The sequence below is a fragment of the Oncorhynchus clarkii genome, chromosome 12, assembly GCF_045791955.1.
Source record: "Oncorhynchus clarkii lewisi isolate Uvic-CL-2024 chromosome 12, UVic_Ocla_1.0, whole genome shotgun sequence".
Taxonomy (NCBI): Eukaryota; Metazoa; Chordata; class Actinopteri; order Salmoniformes; family Salmonidae; genus Oncorhynchus; species Oncorhynchus clarkii.
In genome coordinates this window covers 89792956-89818136 of record NC_092158.1, presented here as the reverse complement: position 1 = coordinate 89818136, position 25181 = coordinate 89792956, and the positions used below count along the sequence as shown (strand labels likewise).

The 25181-nt window shown below is 39.9% G+C and overlaps 1 protein-coding gene across 1 annotated transcript in view; it reads right to left on the bottom strand.

The window, feature by feature from the left end:
- The window catches only part of LOC139421601 (NLR family CARD domain-containing protein 3-like), a 126082-nt gene that overhangs the window by 1509 nt on the left and 99392 nt on the right, over nucleotides 1-25181 (bottom strand). The window contains exons 12-15 of the mRNA XM_071172656.1: nucleotides 13334-13507; nucleotides 10716-10889; nucleotides 7001-7174; nucleotides 70-243 (exon numbers count right to left, since the gene is read on the bottom strand). Coding sequence (XP_071028757.1) covers nucleotides 70-243; nucleotides 7001-7174; nucleotides 10716-10889; nucleotides 13334-13507 — 696 coding nt within the window. The remainder of the gene's footprint in view (nucleotides 1-69; nucleotides 244-7000; nucleotides 7175-10715; nucleotides 10890-13333; nucleotides 13508-25181) is intronic.

Sequence of the window (25181 nt, the reverse complement as noted above, 5' to 3'; positions counted from 1 at the left end):
TGTTTGTTTTAAAGAGCCTAATAACTCAAACATGTCGGATATGAACATTGACATAAACCCTGTCCATACTTGAGTTTCTCCAGTCTGCAGTGTGGATCGTCCAGTCCAGCAGAGAGCAGTCTGACTCCTGAGTCTCCTGGGTGATTGTAGCTCAGGTCCAGTTCTCTCAGTTGTGACCCGTTTGACCTCAGAGCTGAGACCAGGGAAGAACAGCCTTCCTCTGTGACTAGACAGCCTGACAGCCTGCAAAGATTAAAATCATTTTAAAATCACTCTGCTTTTCTTTGGTGGTGAAAATATAATTTTTCAACATTTTCAGATACATCAGTGTCCTGAAACCTGCCAAATACACTACCGTTCAAAAGTTTGGGGTCACTTAGAAATGTCCTTGTTTTTGTTAATGTTGTAAATGACTATTGTAGCTGGAAACCGCAGTTTTTAATGGAATATCTACATAGACGTACAGATGCCCATTGTCAGCAACTATCACTCATGTGTTAGTTAATCCAAGTTTATATTTTTAAAAGGCAAATTGATCATGAAAAAACCCTTTTGCAATTATGTTAGCACAGCTTAAAACTGTTGTTCTGATTAAAGAAGCAATAAAACTGGCCTTCTTTAGACTAGATGAGTATCTGGAGCATCAGCATTTGTGGGTTTGATTACAGGCTCAAAATGTCCAGAAACAAAGTACTTTCTTCTGTATCTCGTCAGTCTATTTTGTTCTGAGAAAATGAAGGCTATTCCATGTGAGGAATTGCCAAGAAACCCAAGATCTCGTACAACACTGTGTTGTTGTAAAGAACAGCGCAAACTGGCTCTAACCAGAATAGATAGAGGAGTGGGAGGCCCCGGTGCACAACTGAGCAAGAGGACAAGTACATTAGAGAGTCTAGTTTGAGAAACAGACGCCTCACAAGTCCTCAACTGGCAGCTTCATTAAAAAGTCCCCTCCAAAACACTAGTCTCAACGTCAACAGTGAAGAGGCGACTCCAGGATGCTGGCCTTCTAGGCGGAAAGGGCCTCTGTACGCCTATGTAGATATTCTATTAAAAATCAGCCGTTTCCAGCAACAATAGTCATTTACAACATTAACAATGTCTACACTGTATTTCTGATCAATTTGATGTTATTTTAATGGACAAAAAATGTGCTTTTCTTTCAAAAACAAGGACATTTCTAAGTGACCCCAAACTTTTGAACGATAGAGTATATTCATAAAGGGATGTATCATTATTAGAAATGGCAAATGATCGAAGTACTGCTTATAGATAGAAACATGTATAGTACAAACATTTGAGTAGACTGACCAGACTAGTTTAAAAAGCAGTACCAGTCAAAAGACAGACAGTGAGGTATCAGATTTAGATTGTGAATTTTATTAGGACCCCCATTAGCTGTAAAGCCGTAAAGTTAGCTAATTTTCCTGGGGTCCAACACGAATTACTAAGACATTACAAACAATTACAAATTAAGACTTTACAAACATTTAACAAGTAGACAACACAGACAATTATAATACGTGACAGGTACACATTTAACAATCAGTTGATGCTTTCTATTTCCTGTCCAGTCATATGGTCTATCGCATTAGATGTTATTTTATTTCTTTCTTGATGGTGGATTTACTTTTTGCCTGAGAAATATGGATTGGTAAAGAGTTCTATTCAGCTATGGCTCTATATAAAACATGTAGATTTAAGGCGATTTGTCCATGGCTTGGGTTGTCTTAGATGCTCTGAATTTACCTGTTTGGTTGGTGATAATGCGTGTTGCTAGTATGTACTAACTCGTCTTAAAAATACGGTGTTTTTTTTTTACATTCCTAAAGAAAATCTAAAGACGGGATAGTAATTTGTTTTCAACCATGAGAGATTCTGAAGCATTTGCATAATATTAATACGGAATGAGCAATGAAGAGCTAATCTGGCAGCCCTGTTTTGAGCCATTTGAAGCTTTTTTATATATTTCTTTGCTGCAGATGACCATATAACCAGACAGTACTCTAAGTGTGATAGGACCAGGGATTGACCATATAACTGGACAGTACTCTAAGTGTGATAGGACCAGGGATTGACCATATAACTGGACAGTACTCTAAGTGTGATAGGACCAAGGCTTGACCATATAACCAGACAGTACTCTAAGTGTGATAGGACCAGGGATTGACCATATAACCAGACAGTACTCTAAGTGTGATAGGACCAGGGATTGACCATATAACCAGACAGTACTCTAAGTGTGATAGGACCAAGGCTTGACCATATAACCAGACAGTACTCTAAGTGTGATAGGACCAGGGATTGACCATATAACTGGACAGTACTCTAAGTGTGATAGGACCAAGGATTGACCATATAACCAGACAGTACTCTAAGTGTGATAGGACCAGGGATTGACCATATAACTGGACGGTACTCTAAGTGTGATAGGACCAGGGATTGACCATATAACTGGACGGTACTCTAAGTGTGATAGGACCAAGGATTGACCATATAACCAGACAGTACTCTAAGTGTGATAGGACCAGGGATTGACCATATAACTGGACAGTACTCTAAGTGTATAGGACCAAGGTTTGACCATATAACCAGACAGTACTCTAAGTGTGATAGGACCAGGGATTGACCATATAACTGGACAGTACTCTAAGTGTATAGGACCAAGGATTGACCATATAACCAGACAGTACTCTAAGTGTGATAGGACCAAGGATTGACCATATAACCAGACAGTACTCTAAGTGTGATAGGACCAGGGATTGACCATATAACTGGACAGTACTCTAAGTGTGATAGGACCAAGGATTGACCATATAACCAGACAGTACTCTAAGTGTGATAGGACCAGGGATTGACCATATAACCAGACAGTACTCTAAGTGTGATAGGACCAGGGATTGACCATATAACCAGACAGTACTCTAAGTGTTATAGGACCAGGGATTGACCATATAACTGGACAGTACTCTAAGTGTATAGGACCAAGGATTGACCATATAACCAGACAGTACTCTAAGTGTGATAGGACCAAGGATTGACCATATAACCAGACAGCACTCTAAGTGTGATAGGACCAGGGATTGACCATATAACCAGACAGTACTCTAAGTGTGATAGGACCAGGGATTGGCAATATAACTGGACGGTACTATAAGTGTGATAGGACCAAGGATTGACCATATAACCAGACAGTACTCTAAGTGTGATAGGACCAGGGATTGACCATATAACCAGACAGTACTCTAAGTGTGATAGGACCAGGGATTGACCATATAACTGGATGGTACTCTAAGTGTGATATGACCAGGGATTGACCATATAACTGGACAGTACTCTAAGTGTGATAGGACCAATGATTGACCATATAACCAGACAGTACTCTAAGTGTGATAGGACCAGGGATTGACCATATAACCAGACAGTACTCTAAGTGTGATAGGACCAGGGATTGACCATATAACCAGACAGTACTCTAAGTGTGATAGGACCAGGGATTGACCATATAACCAGACAGCTCTCTAAGTGTGATGGGACCAGTGATTGACCATATAACTGGACGGTACTCCAAGTGTGATAGGACCAGGGATTGACCATATAACTGGACAGTACTCTAAGTGTGATAGGACCAAGGATTGACCATATAACCAGAAAGTACTCTAAGTGTGATAGGACCAGGGATTGACCATATAACCAGACAGTACTCTAAGTGTGATAGGACCAGGGATTGACCATATAACCAGACAGTACTCTAAGTGTGATAGGACCAGGGATTGACCATATAATTGGACAGTACTCTAAGTGTGATAGGACCAAGGATTGACCATATAACCAGACAGTACTCTAAGTGTGATAGGACCAGGGATTGACCATATAACCAGACAGTACTCTAAGTGTGATAGGACCAGGGATTGACCATATAACTGGACAGTACTCTAAGTGTATAGGACCAAGGATTGACCATATAACCAGACAGTACTCTAAGTGTGATAGGACCAGGGATTGACCATATAACTGGACAGTACTCTAAGTGTATAGGACCAAGGATTGACCATATAACCAGACAGTACTCTAAGTGTGATAGGACCAAGGATTGACCATATAACCAGACAGTACTCTAAGTATGATAGGACCAGGGATTGACCATATAACCAGACAGTACTCTAAGTGTGATAGGACCAGGGATTGACCATATAACCAGACAGTACTCTAAGTGTGATAGGACCAGGGATTGACCATATAACTGGACAGTACTCTAAGTGTGATAGGACCAAGGATTGACCATATAACCAGACAGTACTCTAAGTGTGATAGGACCAGGGATTGACCATATAACCAGACAGTACTCTAAGTGTGATAGGACCAGGGATTGACCATATAACTGGACAGTACTCTAAGTGTATAGGACCAAGGATTGACCATATAACCAGACAGTACTCTAAGTGTGATAGGACCAGGGATTGACCATATAACCAGACAGTACTCTAAGTGTGATAGGACCAGGGATTGACCATATAACCAGACAGTACTCTAAGTGTGATAGGACCAAGGATTGACCATATAACCAGACAGTACTCTAAGTGTGATAGGACCAGGGATTGACCATATAACCAGACAGTACTCTAAGTGTGATAGGACCAGGGATTGGCCATATAACTGGACGGTACTCTAAGTGTGATAGGACCAAGGATTGACCATATAACCAGACAGTACTCTAAGTGTGATAGGACCAGGGATTGACCATATAACCAGACAGTACTCTAAGTGTGATAGGACCAGGGATTGACCATATAACTGGACGGTACTCTAAGTGTGATAGGACCAAGGATTGACCATATAACCAGACAGTACTCTAAGTGTGATAGGACCAGGGATTGACCATATAACCAGACAGTACTCTAAGTGTGATAGGACCAGGGATTGACCATATAACTGGACGGTACTCTAAGTGTGATAGGACCAAGGATTGACCATATAACCAGACAGTACTCTAAGTGTGATAGGACCAGGGATTGACCATATAACCAGACGGTACTCTAAGTGTGATAGGACCAGGGATTGACCATATAACCAGACAGCACTCTAAGTGTGATAGGACCAGGGATTGACCATATAACCAGACGGTACTCTAAGTGTGATAGGACCAGGGATTGACCATATAACCAGACAGCACTCTAAGTGTGATAGGACCAGGGATTGGCCATATAACTGGACGGTACTCTAAGTGTTATAGGACCAAGGATTGACCATATAACTAGACAGTACTCTAAGTGTGATAGGACCAGGGATTGACCATATAACTGGACAGTACTCTAAGTGTGATAGGACCAGGGATTGACCATATAACCAGACAGTACTCTAAATGTAATAGGACCAGGGATTGACCATATAACTGGACGGTACTCTAAGTGTGATAGGACCAAGGTTTGATTCAGAGTGCTAGATGTTACATACTCTGAACATTTTCTTGTAAGAGCAAGAAATTGAGTATACTGTCCACATTATATTTATTTTGACAGTAAAGCTAACATCTTCAATTTGGGACTTCAGCATTTTGGATTTGAGATCAAATGTTTCATATGAGGTGACAGTACATAATGTCACCTTTTATTTGAGGGTATTTTCATATATATCTGTTTCTATGTTTTGAAAAATAAAAGCACGTTATGTATCTAGTCCCCTCATTTGAAGAAGTCATAAGAATTCTGATCAATTCACTTATAGTGTATTAAAGTAGTCAAAAGTTTAGTATTTGGTCCCACACCTGTTGGCTGCATTTGCAGTTTTTATTTATTTATTTAACCCTTATTTTACCAGGTAAGTTGACTGAGAACACGTTCTCATTTACAGCAACGACCTGGGGAATAGTTACAGGGGAGAGGAGGGGGATGAATGAGCCAATTGTAAGCTGGGGATGATTAGGTGACCATGATGGTATGAGGGACAGCTTGGGAATTTAGCCAGGACACCGGGGTTAACACCCCTACTCTTAAGATAAGTGCCATGGGATGTCCCATCCGAAAGACGGCACCCTACACAGGGCAGTGTCCCCAATCACAGCCCTGGGGCATTGGGATATTTTTTAGACCAGAGGAAAGAGTGCCTCCTACTGGCCCTCCAACACCACTTCCAGAAGCATTTGGTTTGCCATCCATGGACTAACCAGGACCGGTTGGATTTGGTTATGTTTTGGGTTATGTTTTGCCCAATAGTAACTGAATGGTGGATGAAGATGTGATTAATCTTTTGTCTAAGTGAGTAGATAACATGTTTACAAACACTACTAAATTAATCCTGAGGATGCCATGATTAAGAAAAATCATGATTCAATCATGAATTTTGATGAGTGATAAAGTTACAGAGGCTACAACAAAACAGCGAACCTCTCACCATTACCAATAACAGAGGAGGCATGATCTTTGTGCCTCTGTAACTTTCTCATTAATCATCATTCACGATTCATTAATGATTATTCATGATATTCTATTCTTACTTACAACAGAAGGGAAGTGACCCCAAAATGACAGAGGACATTATTAACCATTCAGTGTCTATTGAGAAAAACATCATCCAAAACACATCCAAAACAAACTGCATATGCATTCAACAAGTTTGTAGTCATAAGCTTGATGTAATCACTGCAGGCAAGGAATGTGTGACCAAATACAACAGTTATGACTACATTAATACAACCTAAGTGAATTTGTCCAAATAATTACGACTTCTTCAAAGAGAAGAACTAGATACAGTACATAAAGTGCTTTCATTTCTAAAGGGGAAAACAGATATGTATGAATAAACTCATATAAAAGGTGACATTCTGTACCGTCACCTAATATGAAACATTCTATCTCAAATCCAAAATGCTGAGCATAGCACCAAATTAAAAACTGTAAGCTTCACTGTCCAAACACATATGGTGTCGACTATGTGTGCCTGGTAAACACATGTGGATCTGGTGAACAGTTATCACTTGTTGACCAATTACAGGAATACTGACCTCAGAGTCTCCAGTTTACAGTGGGCATTCCCCAGTCCAGCAGAGAGGAGCATCACTCCTGAATCTTTCAGGTCATTGTTACTCAGATCCAGCTCACTCAGGTGTGAGGGGTTTGACTTCAGAGCAGAGACCAGAGAAGCACAGCCTTCCTCTGTGACTAGACAGCGTGACAGCCTGCAAAAAGTAAAATGATATTAAAACCAAACTGCTATTATTTGTTGTTGAAAATAGTGGCAGTGTATTTTTTCAACATAATCCCCCATTTCTCAATTACCAAAATACAGATAGCTGATGTTCTGAAATAGTAAATTCTGGACCCCTACAAATCAGCTGGGCTAGACAATCTGGACCCTCTCTTTTTTAAATTATCCGCCGCAATTGTTGCAACCCCTATTACGAACCTGTTCAATCTCTCTTTCGTATCACCTGAGATCCCCAAAGATTGGAAAGCTGCCGCGGTCATCCCCCTCTTCAGAGGGGGAGACACTCTAGACCCAAAATGTTACAGACCTATATCTATCCTTCCCTGCCTTTCTTTAGTCTTCAAAAGCCAAGTTAACAAACAGATCACCGACCATTTCGAATCCCAACGTACCTTCTCCGCTATGCAATCTGGTTTCAAGTTTCATGGGTTCACCTCAGCCACGCTCAAGGTCCTAAACAATATTATAACCGCCATCAATAAAAGACAATACTGTGCAGCCGTCTTCATCGACCTGGCCAAGACTTTCGACTCTGTCAATCATCGCATTCTTATTGGCAGACTTAACAGCCTTGGTTTCTCAAATGACTGCCTCACCTGGTTCACCAACTACTTCTCAGACAGAGTACAGTGTGTCAAATGAGAGGGCCTGTTGTCTGGACCTCTGGCAGTCTCTATGGGGGTGCCACAGGGTTCAATTCTCGGGCCGACTCTTTTCTCTGTACACTTCAATGATGTCGCGCTTGCTGCTGGTGAGTCTCTGATCCACCTCTATGCAGACGACACCATTCTGTATACTTCTGGCCCTTCTTTGGACACTGTGTTAACAAACCTCCAGATGAGCTTCAATGCCATACACCACTCCTTCCATGGCCTCCAACTGCTCTTAAATGCAAGTAAAACTAAATGCATACTCTTCAACCGATCGCTGCCCGCACCCTCCCGCCCGTCTAACATCACTACTCTGGACGGTTCTGACTTAGAATATGTGGACAACTACAAATACCTAGGTGTCTGGTTAGACTTTAAACTCACATTAAGACTCAGACTCAGACATCCAGACTCACATTAAGCATCTCCAATCCAAAATTACATCTAGAATCGGCTTCCTATTTTGCAACAAAGCATCCTTCACATATGCTGCCAAACATATCCTCGTAAAACTGACTATCCTACCAATCCTTGACTTCGGCGATGTCATTTACAAAATATCCTCCAACACTCTACTCAGAAAAATGAATACAGTCTATCACAGTGCCATCCGTTTTGTCACCAAAGCCCCATATACTACCCAACACTGCGACCTGTATGCTCTGGCTCCAGGTCATCTACAAGTCTCTGCTAGGTAAAGCCCCACCATATCTCAGCTCACTGGTCACCATAGCAGCAAACACCCGTAGCATGCGCTCCAGCAGGTATATTTCACTGGTCATTCCCAAAGCTAACTCCTCCTTTGGCCGCCTTTCATTCCAGTTCTCTGCTGCCAATGACTGGAATGAATTGCAAAAATCACTGAAGCTGTAGTCTAATATTTCCCTCACTAACTTTAAGCATCAGCTGTCAGAGCAGCTTACCGATCATTGCACCTGTACACAGCCAAACTGTAAATAGCCCACCCAACTACCTCATCCCCATATTGTTATTTATTCTTTGCTCCTTTGCACCCCAGTATCTTTACTTGCGCATTCATCTTCCACACATCTATCACTCCAGTGTTTAATTGCTAAATTTGAATTATTTCGCCACCATGGCCTATATATTGCCTTACCTCCCTAATCTTACTACATTTGCATACACTGTATGTAGACTTTTCTATTGTGTTATTGACTGTATGTTTGTTTATCCCATGTGTAACTCAGTGTTGTTTGTGTCGCACTGCTTTGCTTTATCTTGGTCAGGTCGTAGTTATAAATGAGAACTTGTTCTCAACTGGCCTACCTGGTTAAATAAAGGTGAAAAAAAATAATGTAAATTATTGAGTGCTGCAGAGATGGTTGTCCTTCCCATCTCCACATAGGAACTCCAGAGCTCTTTCAGCGTGACCACCAGGTTCTTGGTCACCTCCCTGACCAAGTCCCTTCTCCCCTGAATGCTCAGTTTTGCCGGGTGGCCAGCTCTAGGAAGAGTGTTGGTGGTTCCAAACTTCATCCATTTAAGAATAATTGAATCCACTGTCTTTTTGGGAGACCTTCAATGCTGCATAAATGTTTTGGTAGCCTTCCCCAGATCTGTGCCTCCACACAATCCTGTCATGGAACTGAACGACCTCATTGCTTGGTTTTTGCTCTGACATGCACTGTCAACTGTGGGACCTTATTTAGACAGGTGTGTGCCTTTCCAAATCATGTCCAATAAATAGCAAAATTTTCAAAAAAATCTGTTTTCACTTTGTCCTTATGGGGTGTTGTGTGTAGATCGATGAGGATTAAACATTTTTTTTTTAGAATAAGGCTGTAACGTAACAAAATGTGGAAGAAGGGATCTAAATACTTTCCCAATGAACTGTAAATATCTCATGTGACTCGTAAAAAGACTAAGCAATTAGCCCATTAAAATGTTTATCTGACTCCATAAAAAGAATTAGCAATATGCAAGATGCTACGGTTGAGTTACACTAATAGACAATGAATAAATGTATGAGAATGGATTCTAAAGAAAAGTGTATTTAATCACTTCGTAAAATGAATGGATTCAAATACAAGACATAAAATTAAGTTACAAGGCATTAACAAGCATTATACAAGTCATTATTCTAAGCATGGTCAGAGAGAGAGAGAAACCTCTAGCCTGAAATACCGCAAAAGTCTATGGGGTGGAGAGAGAGATAAAGAAACCTCTAGCCTGAAAGGCCATGCCTCAAAAGTGCATGGGGTAGAGAGAGAGAGATAGAGAAAGAGTATCTCACCACAGCAGGTCATGAACGAATAAGAGAATGACTCTTAGACCCCTTTATGCGTGCCTGAGTAGTTTGGATTCAAAACCTGAGTTGTTGACCAATCGTATTACTGTAAAGTTAATCTCCAATAAGATATCAGACCTACATGATGTAACCTCTGCTTCTCAGAAGTGTCACAATAGGGGTTGGCAAGACCAACACAGAGAATGCTGAATTCTTAAGACAACATGACACATACAGTTGATAGGAAGACTCACTTCGCGGGCTGCCCTACAGAACTAAATACTACACTTTTGACAACTTTAATACACTGTAAGTGAATTTGTCCAAATAAAATCCCCCTTTAAATGGGAGAACTAGATACATAAAGTGATTTAATTTCTAAACGGTAAAAACAGATATGCATGAATACCATCCAATAAAAGGTGACATTCTTTAGTCTCACCTAATGTGAAACATTCTATCTGAAATCCAAAATGCTGGAGCATAGTGACACATTTCAAACTGTAAGCTTCACTGTCCAAACACATATAGTGTTCACTATGTGTGCCTAGTAAACACATGTGGTGGATCTGTTGAATAGTTATCACTTGTTGACAAACTACAGGAATACTGACCTCAGAGTCTCCAGTTTACAGTGGGGATTCCCCAGTCCAGCAGAGAGCAGCTTCACTCCTGAATCCTTCAGGTCATTGTTACTCAGATCCAGCTCTCTCAGGTGTGAGGGGTTTGATTTCAGAGCTGAAACCAGGGAAGCACAGCCTTCCTCTGTGACTCCACAGCCTGACAGCCTGCAAAGAGTAAAATAATTTTTAAATCACTCTGCTATTCTTTGGTGTTGAAGATAGAATCAAATTGTATTTGTCACATGTGCTGAATACAACAGGTGTTGAGCTTACCGTGAAATACTTACTTTCAAGCCCTTATCCAAAAATGCAGTTTTAAGAAAATTAAGAGTTAAGAAAATATTTACTAAATAGTCAATGTGCAGGGCTACAGGTTAGTTGAGGTATTTGAGGTAATATGTAAATGTAGGTAGGGGTTAAGTGACTATGCATAGATAATAAACAGCGAGTAGCAGCATCGTAATTTAAAAGAAATGCAAATAGTCCGGGCGGCCATTTGATTAGCTGTTCAGTGGTCCTGTGGCTCGGGGGTAGAAGCTGTTAAGAAGCCTTAAGAAGACTTGGCACTCCAGTACCGCTTGCCATGCAGTAGCAAAGAGAACAGTCTATGAATTTTAAGGGCCATCTTCTGACATCGCCTGGTATAGAGGCCCTGGATGGCAGGACGCTTGGCCCCAGTGATGTACTGGGCCGTTCGTACTGCCCTCTGTAGCGCCTTGCGGTTGGAGGATGAGCAGTTGCCATACCAGTGGTTGATGCAACCAGTCATGATGCTCTTGATGGTGCAGCTGTAGAACTTTTTGAGGATCTGAGGACCCATGCCAAATCTTTTCAGTCTCCTGATGGGGAATAGGTGTTGTCGTGCCCTCTTCACAACTTTCTTGGTGTGTTTGGACCATATATAGTATATATATATAGTTTGACAGTGAGGTGTCAAATTTAGATTGTACTGAGTATACAGTCCACACCATATCTATTTTGACAGTGAGGTATCAGATTTAGATTGTATTAAGTATACAGTCCACACCATATCTATTTTGACAGTGAAGATAACATTTTTAAATTGGGCTCTATACTCCAGCATTTGGGATTTGAGATCAATTGTTTCATATGAGGTGACAGTATATAATGTCACCTTTTATTAAAGGGTATGTTTCACAGCTTAGAAATTAAAGCACTTTATGTATCTAGTCCCCCCATTTGAAGAAGTCTTAAGTATTTAGACAAATTCACTCACAGTGTATTAAAGTGGTTAAAAGCTTAGTATTTGGTCCCATATTTCTTGCATGCAAGGACTAAATCAAGCTTGTGACTCAAACTCGTTGGTTACATTTGCAGTTTGTTTTGGTTGTGATGATGACTGGAGTAATTTTAATTCCTAAGTGGGTAGATAACATGTTTCTAAAAACTACTAAACTAATCCTGATGGGGCCATGATTAAGGGAAAGCAGGAATGATTCATGAATAATCATTTTAATTGAGGAAGTTACAGAGGCTACAACAAAACATGCTAAGCTCTAAGTGCTACCAATAACAGGGGAGGATAGCATTTTTTCTGAGCTTTGAACCTCTATAACTTTGTCATTCATCATCATTCATGAGTCATCTATGATTATTCCTAGTCACGGTTGTATCCACATTAATGTAGAAGTGTTCAGAAACATCTTCTGTTCTTACTGACAATACAAGTGAAGTGACTCCAAAATGACAGGAGGGTATTTATTATTCCGTTTCTATTGGGAAAAACATCATCCAAAACACATCCAAATCAAACAGCAAATGCCTTCAATAAGTGTGGAGTCACATGCTTGATGTAATCACAGCAGGCAAGGAATATGAGACCAAAAACTTCACTTATGACAACTTTAATATAATATAAGTGAATCATTAGGAATTATTCAAATGGGAGAACTAGATATATAAAGTGCTTACATTTCTAAACAGTATAACAGGTATGTATGAATACTGAAAAAAAGGTGACATTCTCCACTGTCGCAAGTTTAGTATTTGGTCCCAAACTCGTGGGTTGCATTTGCAGTTGGTTGTGGTTGGGTTTTGGGTTGTGTTTTGCCCAATAGTAACTGAATAGCTAGAATTGTTAGCTAGATTACTTGTTGGTTATTACTGCATTGTCGGAACTAGAAGCACAAGCATTTTGCTACACTCGCATTAACATCTGCTAACCATGTGTATGTGACAAATAAAATTTTATTTGATTTTATTTGATTTGAATAGTGGATGATGACTGGATTAATCATCTGTGTAAGTGAGTAGATAACATGTTTCTAAACACTAGTAAAATAATTTGATGATGCCATGATTAGGAAAATCAGGTATGAATCATGAATAATAATGAGTGAGAGTTTTACAGAGACTACAACAAAACAAGCTAACCTCTCACCTTTACCCTGAAATAAAAGGTAACACACTGTACTGTCGCCTAATATGAAACATTCTATATCAAATCCAAAATGCTGGACGATACCGCAACATTTAAAACTGTAAGCTTCACTGTCCAAACACATATGGTGTCGACTATGTGTGCCTGGTAAACACATGTGGATCTGGTGAACAGTTACCACTTGTTGACCAACTACAGGAATACTGACCTCAGAGTCTCCAGTTTACAGTGTGGATTCCCCAGTCCAGCAGAGAGCAGCTTCACTCCTGAATCCTTCAGGTCATTGTTACTAAGATCCAGCTCTCTCAGGTGTGAGGGGTTTGACCTCAGAGCTGAGACCAGAGAAGCACAGCCTTTCTCTTTGACTCCACAGCCTGACAGCCTAACAAAGTGATTTCACAAACACAGTGTTAATTTAACACCAGTAGTGTAGAAGGACAACGGTGGATGCTTTTGGTTTATTCTTTAAAACAAGATATAGATTCATCTTCCATCTCCTAAAATTGTATGTTCATATTGTTATACTAATGTGAACATCGATGTATTGATTCAATATGACGTTCAAAAATACATATTGTTCTCTAAACTGAATAATCTTCCTGATAATTAGAACTTAAATGTCATTATATGGACTCACAGAGCAGCTATGGAGGATTTGACCACTGGCAGCAGCCTCAGAAGACCTTCCTCTGATCTGGAGTATTTATTCAGGTCAAACACTTCCACCTCCTTCTCTGAAGTCAGCAACACAAAGACCAGAGCTGACCACTGTGCATGTGACAGGTTGGCTCTAGAGAGACTTCCTGAGCTCAGGTAGCTTTGAATCTCCTCCACTAGAGAATGGTCATTCAGTTCATTCAGACAGTGGAACAGATTGATGCACCTCTCTGGAGAGGGATTCTCCCTGATCTTCTCCTTGATATACTTGACTGTTTCTTCATGGCTCTGTGAGCTACTTCTTGTCTCTGTTGGTAGACCTCGTAAGTGCTTCTGATTGGACTCCAGTGAGAGGCCCAGAAGGAAGCGGAGGAAAAGGTCCAGGTTTCCCCTCTCACTTTGTAAGGCTTTATCCACAGCACTCTTGTAGAAAGCAACTTCAAGCTGGACTCTGAATAGCGAAGAAAAGTTAATACTCGTTGAATGCAGTTTGACCATTAGATTCTCATTGTTGTTGATGAATGAGAGGAGCACATATACAGCAGCCAGAAACTCCTGAATGCTTAGATGCACGAAGCAGTACACCTTGTCCTGGTACAGCCCACATTCCTCTTTAAAGAGCTGTGTGCACAATCCTGAGTACACTGAGGCTTCATTGATATCGATTCCAGCCTCTTTCAGGTCTTCTTCATAGAAAATCAGATTGCCCTTGACAAGCTGTTGAAAAGCCAGTTTTCCCAGTGACAGAATGCTCTCTTTATTCAAATCTGGACCTGTCTCTTCTTTCCCAAGATACTTTTCATTCTTCTGTCTGGTATAAAACACCACAAGGTGTGTGTACATCTCAGTCAGAGTCTTGGGCATCTCTTCTCTCTTATGTTTCAGCATGTCTTCAAGGACTATTGCAGAAATCCAACAGAAGACTGGAATGTGGCACATGATGTGGAGGCTCCTTGATGTCTTTATGTGTGAGATGATTCTGCTGGCCAGGTCATCATCACTGAATCTCTTCCTGAAGTACTCCTCCTTCTGTGGGTCATTGAACCCTCGTACCTCTGTCACCTGGTCAACACAACCTGAAGGGATCTTATTGGCTGCTGCAGGTCGGGTAGTTATCCAGAGAAGAGCAGCGGGAAGCAGATTTCCCTTGATGAGGTTTGTCAGCAGAACATCCACTGAGGTTGACATTGTGACATCACAACATATCTTGTTCTTCTGGAAGTCTAGGGGCAGTCGGCACTCATCCAGACCATCAAAGATGAACAGAACTTTGTACTTGTTGTAGTTGGAGATTCTTGATTCTTTGGTTTCCATTGAGAAGTGATTGAGAAGTTCAATCAAAGTATGGTTTTCCCCTTTCATTAAATTCAGCTCCCGAAAAGGGAATGAAAATACAAATTGAACATCCTGATTTGCTTTTCCTTCAGCCCAGTCCAGAATGAACTTCTGCACAGAGACTGTTTTTCCAATGCCAGCGACTCCCTTTGTCAGCACAGTTCTGATAGGTTTGTCTTGTCCAGTTAAGGGTTTGAAGATGTTGTTACATTTGATTGCAGTCTCTGGTCTTGCTTGTTTCCTGGTTGTTGTCTCAATCTGTCTCAGCTCATGTTCATTATTGACCTCTCCTGTTCCACCCTCTGTGATGTAGAGCTCTGTGTAGACCTTATTGAGAAGTGTTGGGTTTCCTTGTTTAGCGATCCCCTCAAATACACATTGAAACTTCTTCTTTAGATGAGATTTGAGTTCACATTGGCAAATCATAGCAAGCTCATCTGAATGAAGAAAGAACACAGAGGATATTAATATTACGTCTGTTTTAATGCTTACAGTATGGTAGGAATGTGTTATAAAGTTGTACTTTATAATAATTTATTTTCTTAACTGCCTGTAGAAATGTGTACATGTTTTTTTTTAATGAATTACACACTGGTGTGACTTATTATTATTATTATTATTATTGATGGTATCATTAATATTTTGTCTCTCTCTCTCCTCTCTGTCTCTCCTCTCTCTGTCTAAATACATCAACACAACACATTCCGTTGCAACTTGATGAGGCCACTAGGTGTTGTGTTAAGGCTGCTACAATATCATTGAGTTACACAGCTACTTTAGCTGTACTTTATCTACAGTTTTTATATGTTTGTTATAAAACAACATTCAACATTAGGCAGACAGGTCTTACTTTTCTCCAGTGTGTCAGCAAGCTCCTTCTGGTTCATTTTCCTCAGGACGTGCAGTGCGATCTTCAGAGCCCCCTCTCTGGCACTGCTCTCCTGCTTCTCATCTTCAGCATCCACAACTTCCTCATCCTGCTTCTGACTCTCAAAGCCTTGTGGGAGTTCTGAATTAAGAATCCTCTTGAACATCTTCAGCTCGTTCTTCACAAATGTCATAATATTCTCTTCAAGCAACTGAAATAAATTAAGTTAATAAGTTAAGCAAGAGAAGAAATGCTTTCTCATTAACACATTAATGAATGATTGACAGATCAACTTTACTTGATGTAAACAAAAGTAAATGTACATAACAGGACAACATACACTGAATATGGAGGTCAGGTCTGTTTGATGACTTAGTGAAGACTGACCACTGAGAATCTCTGACTCTGATCTCTCCTGTTGGTTTCTGTGGACAAAACATGAGATTTTCCAGGGAGCGCACACACACACACAAACACACAAACACACACACACACACACAGAGGGAATGTTGTGTTTGTTTAACATAGTTTTAGGACTAAGAAATGGAAAAAAGGATTAGCCTGAATGTTATGAAAACAACAAAAGTCATTTGAACATTTGAGAGGAGAAATGAAGAGAGACAGTGTTGTTTAACTCACTGACCATGACCCATGAGTTATTCTTACCTTTGTTCAGTAGAAATGTCTCCCTGTCTAAAATATATAGGAGGTTCCATAGACCGGTCACTCTTCATAGACACACAGCTGGGTACAGTGGAGGCTGGTCCCTCCTGCTTGATTGGGCTTCAACACAACAGAGACAAACATTACATCTCTCTGAGCTCAGATGGTGAAACATAAGAAAAGTTCAATTCCAAAATGCTATATATCCAATTTCAGAAATGTTGGTAAATTAGCTGTCATTGTTTAAAGAAATTATAAAAACAATTGTTTTTTTGCTAAATATCTGCCTCACTCTCAGAGAAATAAGTGGTACTGCTATGTTTAACACAGTCAAATGTAACAAATAACTGAATGTTTAATAAAGAACTGTACAAATTATGAATTAGTGACATCAATATATATATTTATATATTTAATATATATAATTAAATAAAGAAATATGAGATCTGTATGTAAATATTTACAATTTACATTTGAGTCATTTAGCAGATGCTCTTAACCAGGGCCCAGTTTCGCAAAGATTCTCAAAGTTAATTCCCCAAACCATCAATATTAACGTTGCACTTGAACACGTTTATAATCTAACGCTTGCCTCAGATCAATCAGAACAGCTAAGTGAGTCGTTGGATACTTGTTTTGCCCTCCTGTGCCAATGTATACGCAGAAGATTTCTGCTAAACATAAAATCACATTGTTTATCTGTCTATCTGTGACCACCGATAACTTTAGAGCAAAGTTGACTACAAATACAAAGTTGCCAATGTCTTTGCAATTGATATAAACAAGTGACGTAGAAAAATGTTATTCAAATTAAAACAGAGATGACTGCATTAATGTATCAAAATATAGACAGTAGGCTAGGCCTATTTCAATCATATCGAAATACATTTCATGGTCTATCAATTGAGTTCTATTTTGCTACTTGTTGACTACGGTCTCTAATTTGTCTCAATATATTTCATGATGTGTAGCCTAACACGTGCACAATGACGTGCCAAATCCGTGATTTAATGCATTTTTATGAGGTCGCATTAGATAGAATAAGCCGCCTCAATGTTTGCAGCCGTAGGTGGTAATATCTCTCTAGGAGCTGATCCGTTGTCAGTTTTGTGAAATAATGATAATGTTAAGGAAAGATTGAGAATGTAGAAAGCTGAGAGCAGCGATCCCTTTCTTTCGATCCTATCAATATCGACACATACTACAAGGACATACATAGCGACCGTTCTCTCTGCGTGGTGCATGCTACATATTACATTTAAACGATCAAAACAGCCATAGAAGGAATTATGGTTTTGCGCTTTGAACATAGGGTGTCAGATTATTGTTTTGTTGTGTTTTCATTCTTTTTGCCTCCTGAGCAGTCCACATGGGGTAGAGATGCATCCCCCTTCTATAGTCATAGTCAAGTATACCTATATACAGAATCAGGTGCTATTTACATATGTGGGGATCTTAACAGTGTAATTGGGAGGTTAGGTTACTATATAAATGATAGACATTGATGATATTCCATCGCGTGTTGCTTTGGATGACTGTGCTAATCATCATGGGGAAACCCTGTTAGAATTCTTTCAGCGATTCTAAAATGTCTATTATTAATGGAAGGATATGCCCCTTAAGCGATAACTTTACATCCATATTTGGCAAAGGAAAAGCTGTAGTGGACTATATAGTTACCCTCCACGACTGTCTAGAAACTTTTTGGGAATGTAAGGTGTTACCCCCTAACCAGATGGTTGAAGAATGCCGATGTTTTGACTTAATTGGAGAAAAAAGTAGACTTCCTGATCATTCTCTTTTATTTATGATATTTTCTGTTGAACTTTCTCAACTAGGTATTACTGTGCATCATTCGGGGCTAAAGATAAATACCACGTATAGGCAGGCCTACATGTAAGAACATAAATATGCCAAATTACTTTCTATGTTCTGAAATGGCATGTAAGAGCTCTGGTGGAACACATCGAAACTCTGCAAAGATACATTGGATTTTTTTAAACTTTTATTTACAGAGGCAAGTCAGATAAGAACAAATTCTTATTTACATTGACAGCCTACCTACAGGTCAGACATAGTAGTACGGCGCCCCTGGAGAACATGATGGTTAAGTGCCTTGCTAAAGGACACCTCAACAGGTTTTTTCACATTGTCGTCTCGGGTATTCGAAACAGCAACCTTTCGGTTACTGGCCCAACGCTCTAACAGTTAGGCTACCTACCGCCTATAAATGTATATGTGTGATATGAAACATTTTGTGATATCATATATTCTGAAATGGGGAACAACGATGCGAATAAAGAATACGCCCCGAAGTCCAGGAAAGTTTACAAGCCGAACACGCCTTACTGGAATGATGAGTTAGGTGTCTATGGTCAGTATTGCGCAAGGCTGAGTACTTAGTACAGTGTAAAGATAGGAATATAAGAGAACATTTTAGGAAGGAATTTAAGAAACAACAGCATATGTTTGATAAAAGACTGCGCCTATTCAAATGGAGATATCAGAGAGAGCAGTTACTACACTTTAAGGAGATACAGACAAGAAATCCTCAACAGTTTTGAAGCCAAATAAACAAGTTAGGACCAAAACGACGTAAGAAAATTCCAATGAAGTCTGGGAAGAGCAGGGGGGCTGAACTCTGATATTACACAGGTTCTTAAGAAGTGGGAGAAGGGGTTTGCTAGTTTGTTCTCAGGTAACAAAAATGCGGCATATTTTAAAGAATAACTTTTATAAAGATATATGTTCCCTGAGAACTAAACTGGACAATACAGTGTTAGAACATTCTTATACACTTGAAGTCGGAAGTTTACATACACCTTAGCCAAATACATTTAACCACATTTTTTCACAATTCCTGACATTTAATCCCAGTAAAACATTCCCTGTCTTAGGTCAGTTAGGATCACCACTTTATTTTAAGAATGTTAAATGTCAGAATAATAGTAGAGATAATTATTTATTTCAGCTTTTATTTCTTTCATCACATTCCCAATAGGTCAGAAGTTTCACACACTCAATTAGTATTTGGTTGCATTTCCTTTAAATTGTTTAAGGATATTTTAGCCTATAGTTTGTTAAATACAGGGGTTGATGGGAAATTGTATCACGCAATCCAGTCTCTTTACAAAAAACCTGTCACGTTCTGACCATTGTGTGTTTTCCTTGTTTTAGTGTTGGTCAGGACGTGAGCTGGGTGGGCATTCTATGTTGTGTGTCTAGCTTGTCTGTTTCTGTGGTTGGCCTGATATGGTTCTCAATCAGAGGCAGGTGTTCGTCATTGTCTCTGATTGGGAACCATATTTAGGTAGCTTTGTTTTGTGTTGGGGTTTGTGGGTGGTTGTTTCCTGTCTTTGTGTTTTCTGCACCAGTTAGGACTGTTTCGGTTTTCACGTCTATTGTTTTGTATTCTGTTCATGTTGAGTTACCTTATTAAAATAACATGAACTCTAACCACGCTGCATTTTGGTCCTCCTCTCCTTCCCAGGAAGAAAGCCGTTACAGTACCAATTGCTTGTGTGCGTGTTAATGAATATCGTACAGATAGGAGACGCCTTATCACCAACTTTGTTTGCTATGTTTATAAATTATTTGGCAAAAGAAGATTAATCATGAACCCAAAGTTAAAACTTTTTGTTTGATTAAGAGTGAATTTGTGTGTGAGAGGGACATTAAGTATAACCTACCTAAAAGCAGGAGATCTTTATGTGCACAGGTAACATCAGGGATATTGCCTCCATGTCTTGAAACAGGTAGGTATTGTGGTGAAATTGGAATGAGGAAAGATTATGTAACTATTGTGACCTCGAAGAAATAGAGAATGATACTCATTTCATCCTCTATTGCCCTTTCTACCACACATGTATGCTCTTATTCCAGAAAGCACACCAGATATACACTGGAATTATGTGGCTGAGCCATGAGGAGAGACTGAAATGTTTTTCTCCCCGTTGTGTATTTCCGTTTGCGGAATATTTAGATAAATCCTGGAATAAAATAAAACGTGATAGCTATAATTAAATGATAAAGATATTTCGTTTCTATGTGGTAAATGGTACGTGTGTATATATATTGTGTATAGGCTTGTCTCCCATATGAATCTTCTCTTGTGCCAGACTGGGTTCAAATTCCTTCGGTTTAATTTTTCTGGATTTATTTATCTGTATATGTTTATGTATGTTTGTATGTGTATATACAGTGTATACATATGTGTTTGTGTATATGTATGTATACTTTTTACTGCTCTAGCGATATAATTATTGTTTCGACAACCTTATTTATTATGTATTGATTTGTATCTGTAATGTTTTCCCTCTTTATGCTATGTGCAATGCAGAGAGCACTGGAAGTAGAATTATCACTGAATTACCACACTGAATTACTGTAATATTTGTTTATGTGTCAATTATTCCAATAAGGGATGGCTTGCCAACTGGCGATTTGACACGAAAAATTGCTTCCATTCATACAGTACAGTTGCCGTATCTTAGTTTGATAATCCTGTTGTTGCACAAATTGTCCTACACAGCCGGCAATGCGAACTTGTAGTGTTTTCCGAGGGTTAAAAAGGCTTCTAAAGTTCCTAATTTCCAATTTCGATTTCAGACTTGATTGAAAAAAGTGTATCAACCCCTGTCCATTCATTATAAAACCCATAATAATTTACATTTCCTGATGCTGTAGGATTATTTTCCTGCTGTGAGAAAATGGGTCAAATGTTTCGATTTGTGCATTCATTTTAAGATTGCTAAGTGAGACAACCACATATCACAGTCAAATATACAGAATATAAACATTCAATTACAGCTAAACAATGGAGATATAGCATTTTACAAAAAAACAAGCATTTTCATACACATCAAAAAATTTAAGGTAACAAAAATAAATAATTTATGATTACCTTTTTTTTGTGGAAATAGCGTTTTGGAAATAAACTGTTCATAAATTATTTAAAATGTGTGTCATCTCACCTCTTAGCTGTGGTGTCATGTTCCGCAGAGACACTCATTTTAGAGCACTGACCCCTAAACAGAGACCCAGCATGTTGGTTGTGGTTAACACAGTGACAACGAATTATTGAATGTCAAATGATCTCTACTATTCATTATATCTTAGAAATAAAACATTTACTATCAGACACATCCAAACAGTCTGGTGATTTAATGCAATCACATGTAGTTGTGGCATCACTTCTCCATGTTAACTGTCAATAATAATAATAATAATAATAAGTCACAGTTTGTTAAGGTAGTTATAGACAGTGCAGCAACACAAGGTCATATCTCACACTTATTTTTATTCATTAAAAGTAAGCTATTATCTATCAATCTGTTATTTTCTAAACGAATCTGAATAAAAAAACGAGAGCATACAGGTCGCAGTGGTGGGTAGTATATGGGGCTTTGGTGACAAAACGGATGGCACTGTGATAGACTGCATCCAATTTGCTGAGTAGAGTGTTGGAGGCTATTTTGTAAATGACATCGCCGAAGTCAAGGATCGGTAGGATAGTCGGTTTTACGAGGGTATGTTTGGCAGCATGAGTGAAGGATGCTTTGTTGCGAAATAGGAAGCCGATTCTAGATTTTCATTTTGGATGCCTAATGTGAGTCTTGAAGGAGAGTTTAAAATCTAACCAGACACCTAGGTATTTGTAGTTGTCCACATACTCTAAATCATAACCGTCCAGAGTAGTGATACTGGACGGGCGGGCAGGTGCTGGTAGCGATCGGTTGAAAAGCATGCATTTAGTTTTACATGCATTTAAGAGCAGTTGGAGGCCACAGAAGGAGAGTTGTATGGCATTGAAGCTCGTCTGGAGGTTAGTTAACACAGTATCCAAAGATTGGCCAGAAGTATAAAGATTGGTATCGTCTGCGTAGAGGTGGATCAGAGAATCACCAGCAGCTAGAGCGACATATTTGATGAATACAGAGAAAAGAGTCGACCTGAGAATTGAACCCTGTGGCACCCCCATAGAGACTGCCAGAGGTCCGGACAACAGGCCCTCCGATTTGACACACTGAACTCTATCTGAGAAGTAGTTGGTGAACCAGGAGAGGCAGTCATTTGAGAAACCAAGGCTGTTGAGTCTGCCGATAAGAAAGAGGTGATTGACAGAGTCCAAAGCCTTGGCCAGGTCGATGAATACAGCTGCACAGTATTGTCTCTTACCAATGGAGGTTATGATATCGTTTAGTACCTTGAGCGTGGCTGAGGTGCACCCGTGACCGGCTCGGAAACCAGATTGCATAGCGGAGAAGGTACGGTGGGATTCGAAATGGTCAGTGATCTGTTTGTTAACTTGTCTTTCGAATACCTTAGATAGGCAGGGCAGGATGGATATAGGTCTGTAGCAGTTAGGGTCTAGTGTCTCCCCCTTTGAAGAGGGAGATGACCGCGGCAGCTTTCCAATCTTTGGGGATTTCAGACGATACAAAAGAGAGGTTGAACAGGCTAGTAATAGGGGTTATAACAATTTCGGCTGATAATTTTAGAAAGAGAGGATCCAGATTGTCTCATCCTGCTGAGTTGTAGGGGTCCAGATTTTGCAGCTCTTTCAGAACATCAGCTGACTGAATTTGGGAGAAGGTGAAATGGGGAAGGCTTGGGCAAGTTGCTGTGGGGTGTGCAAGGCTGTTGACCGGGGTAGGGGTGGCCAGGTGGAAAGCATGGCCAGCCGTAGAAAAATGCTTATTGAAATTCTCGATTGTCATGGATTTATCAGTGGTGACAATGTTTCCTATCCTCAGTGCAGTGGGCAGCTGGGAGGAGGTGTTCTTATTCTCCATGGACTTTACAGTGTCCCAGAGCTTTTTGGAGTTTGTGCTGCAGGATGTAAATTTCTGTTTGAAAAAGCTAGCCTTTGCTTTCCTAACTGACTGTGTGTACTGGTCCCTAACTTCCCTGAAAAGTTGCATATTGCGGAGGCTATTCAATTCTAATTCAGTACGCCACAGGATGTTTTTGTGCTGGTCAAGGGCAGTCAGGCCTGGAGTGAACCACTGGCTATATCTGTTCCTGGTTCTACATTTTTTGAAAGGGACATGCTTATTTATGATTGTGAGGAAATCACTTTAAAGAATAACCAGGCATCCTCTACTGACGGGATGAGGTCAATGTCCTTCCAGGATAACCGGGCCAGGTCGATTAGAAAGGCCTGCTCGCTGAAGTGTTTTAGGGAGCGTTTGACAGTGATGAGGGGTGGTCGTTTGACCCTTTGCTGTTAGACTCAAAATTGACATCCTGTTTCCATTGATCATCCTTGAGCTGTTTCTACAACTTGATTGGAGTCCACCTGTGGTAAATTCAATTTACTGGACATGCTTTGGAAAGCCACACACCTGTCTATATAAGGTTCCACAGTTGACAGTGCAAGTCAGAGCAAAAACCAGGCCATGAGGTCCAGACAACTTCTGTGGAGATGCAGCACTCCCCCATTCAGGCCTTTATGGTAGAGTGGCCAGATGGAAGCCACTCCTCAGTAAAAGGCACATGACAGCCCGCTTGGAGTTTGCCAAAAGGCACCTAAAGGACTCTCAGACCATGAGAAACAAGATGATCCGCTCTGATGAAACCAAGATTGAACTATTGGGCTGAATGCAAAGCGTTACATCTGGAGGAAACCTGGCACCATCCGTATGGTGAAGCAAAAATGTCTAGAAATCAGTTTTTACTGCGTCATTATGCGGTATTGTGTGTATATTGACGAGGGGAAAAAACTATTTAATACATTTTAGAATAACTTAACAACATGTGGAAAAAGTTAAGAGGTCTGAATACTTTCCGAATGCACTGTATCAAACTAACTCGACTATTAAATATAACAGTTCTATGATAGTTCTGTAATACTTTCCGAATGCACTGTATCAAACTAACTCAACTATTAAATATAACAGTTCTATGATAGTTCTGTAATACTTTCCGAACGCACTGTATCAAACTAACTCGACTATTAAATATAACAGTTCTATGATAGTTCTGTAATACTTTATGCACTGTATCAAACTAACTCGACTATTAAATATAACAGTTCTATGATAGTTCTGTAATAGTTCTATGCCCGTCTTTCCTTCAAATATAATACATTTATCCGACTTCTAATATTGCAAATAAATGTCTTCCACAGTTTCAACAACCGTATTGTAACTGCATAGGCTACAAACGTACTTTTAAATTCATATCATGAAATCACATAACTGCTGATGATCACTGGTGCTGCCACCTGTTTTCTTGCAGATGAAGTAGCCTGTTATATGGAACTCATTAAACCAGCCTGAACAACAGTGCATAAAATATGTCAAATGGTTAAACAAGAAGGGTCAAAAGAGAATCCTGTCCTCCTGATACAGCCATGTACATTAAAAAGTATTCCTTCCCAGTGCTGTGGCCCTCACCAACAGGCCATCTGGCCCTCACCAACAGGCCATCTGGCCCTCACCAACAGGCCATCTGGCCCTCACCAACAGGCCATCTGGCCCTCACCAACAGGCCATCTGGCCCTCACCAACAGGCCATCTGGCCCTCACCA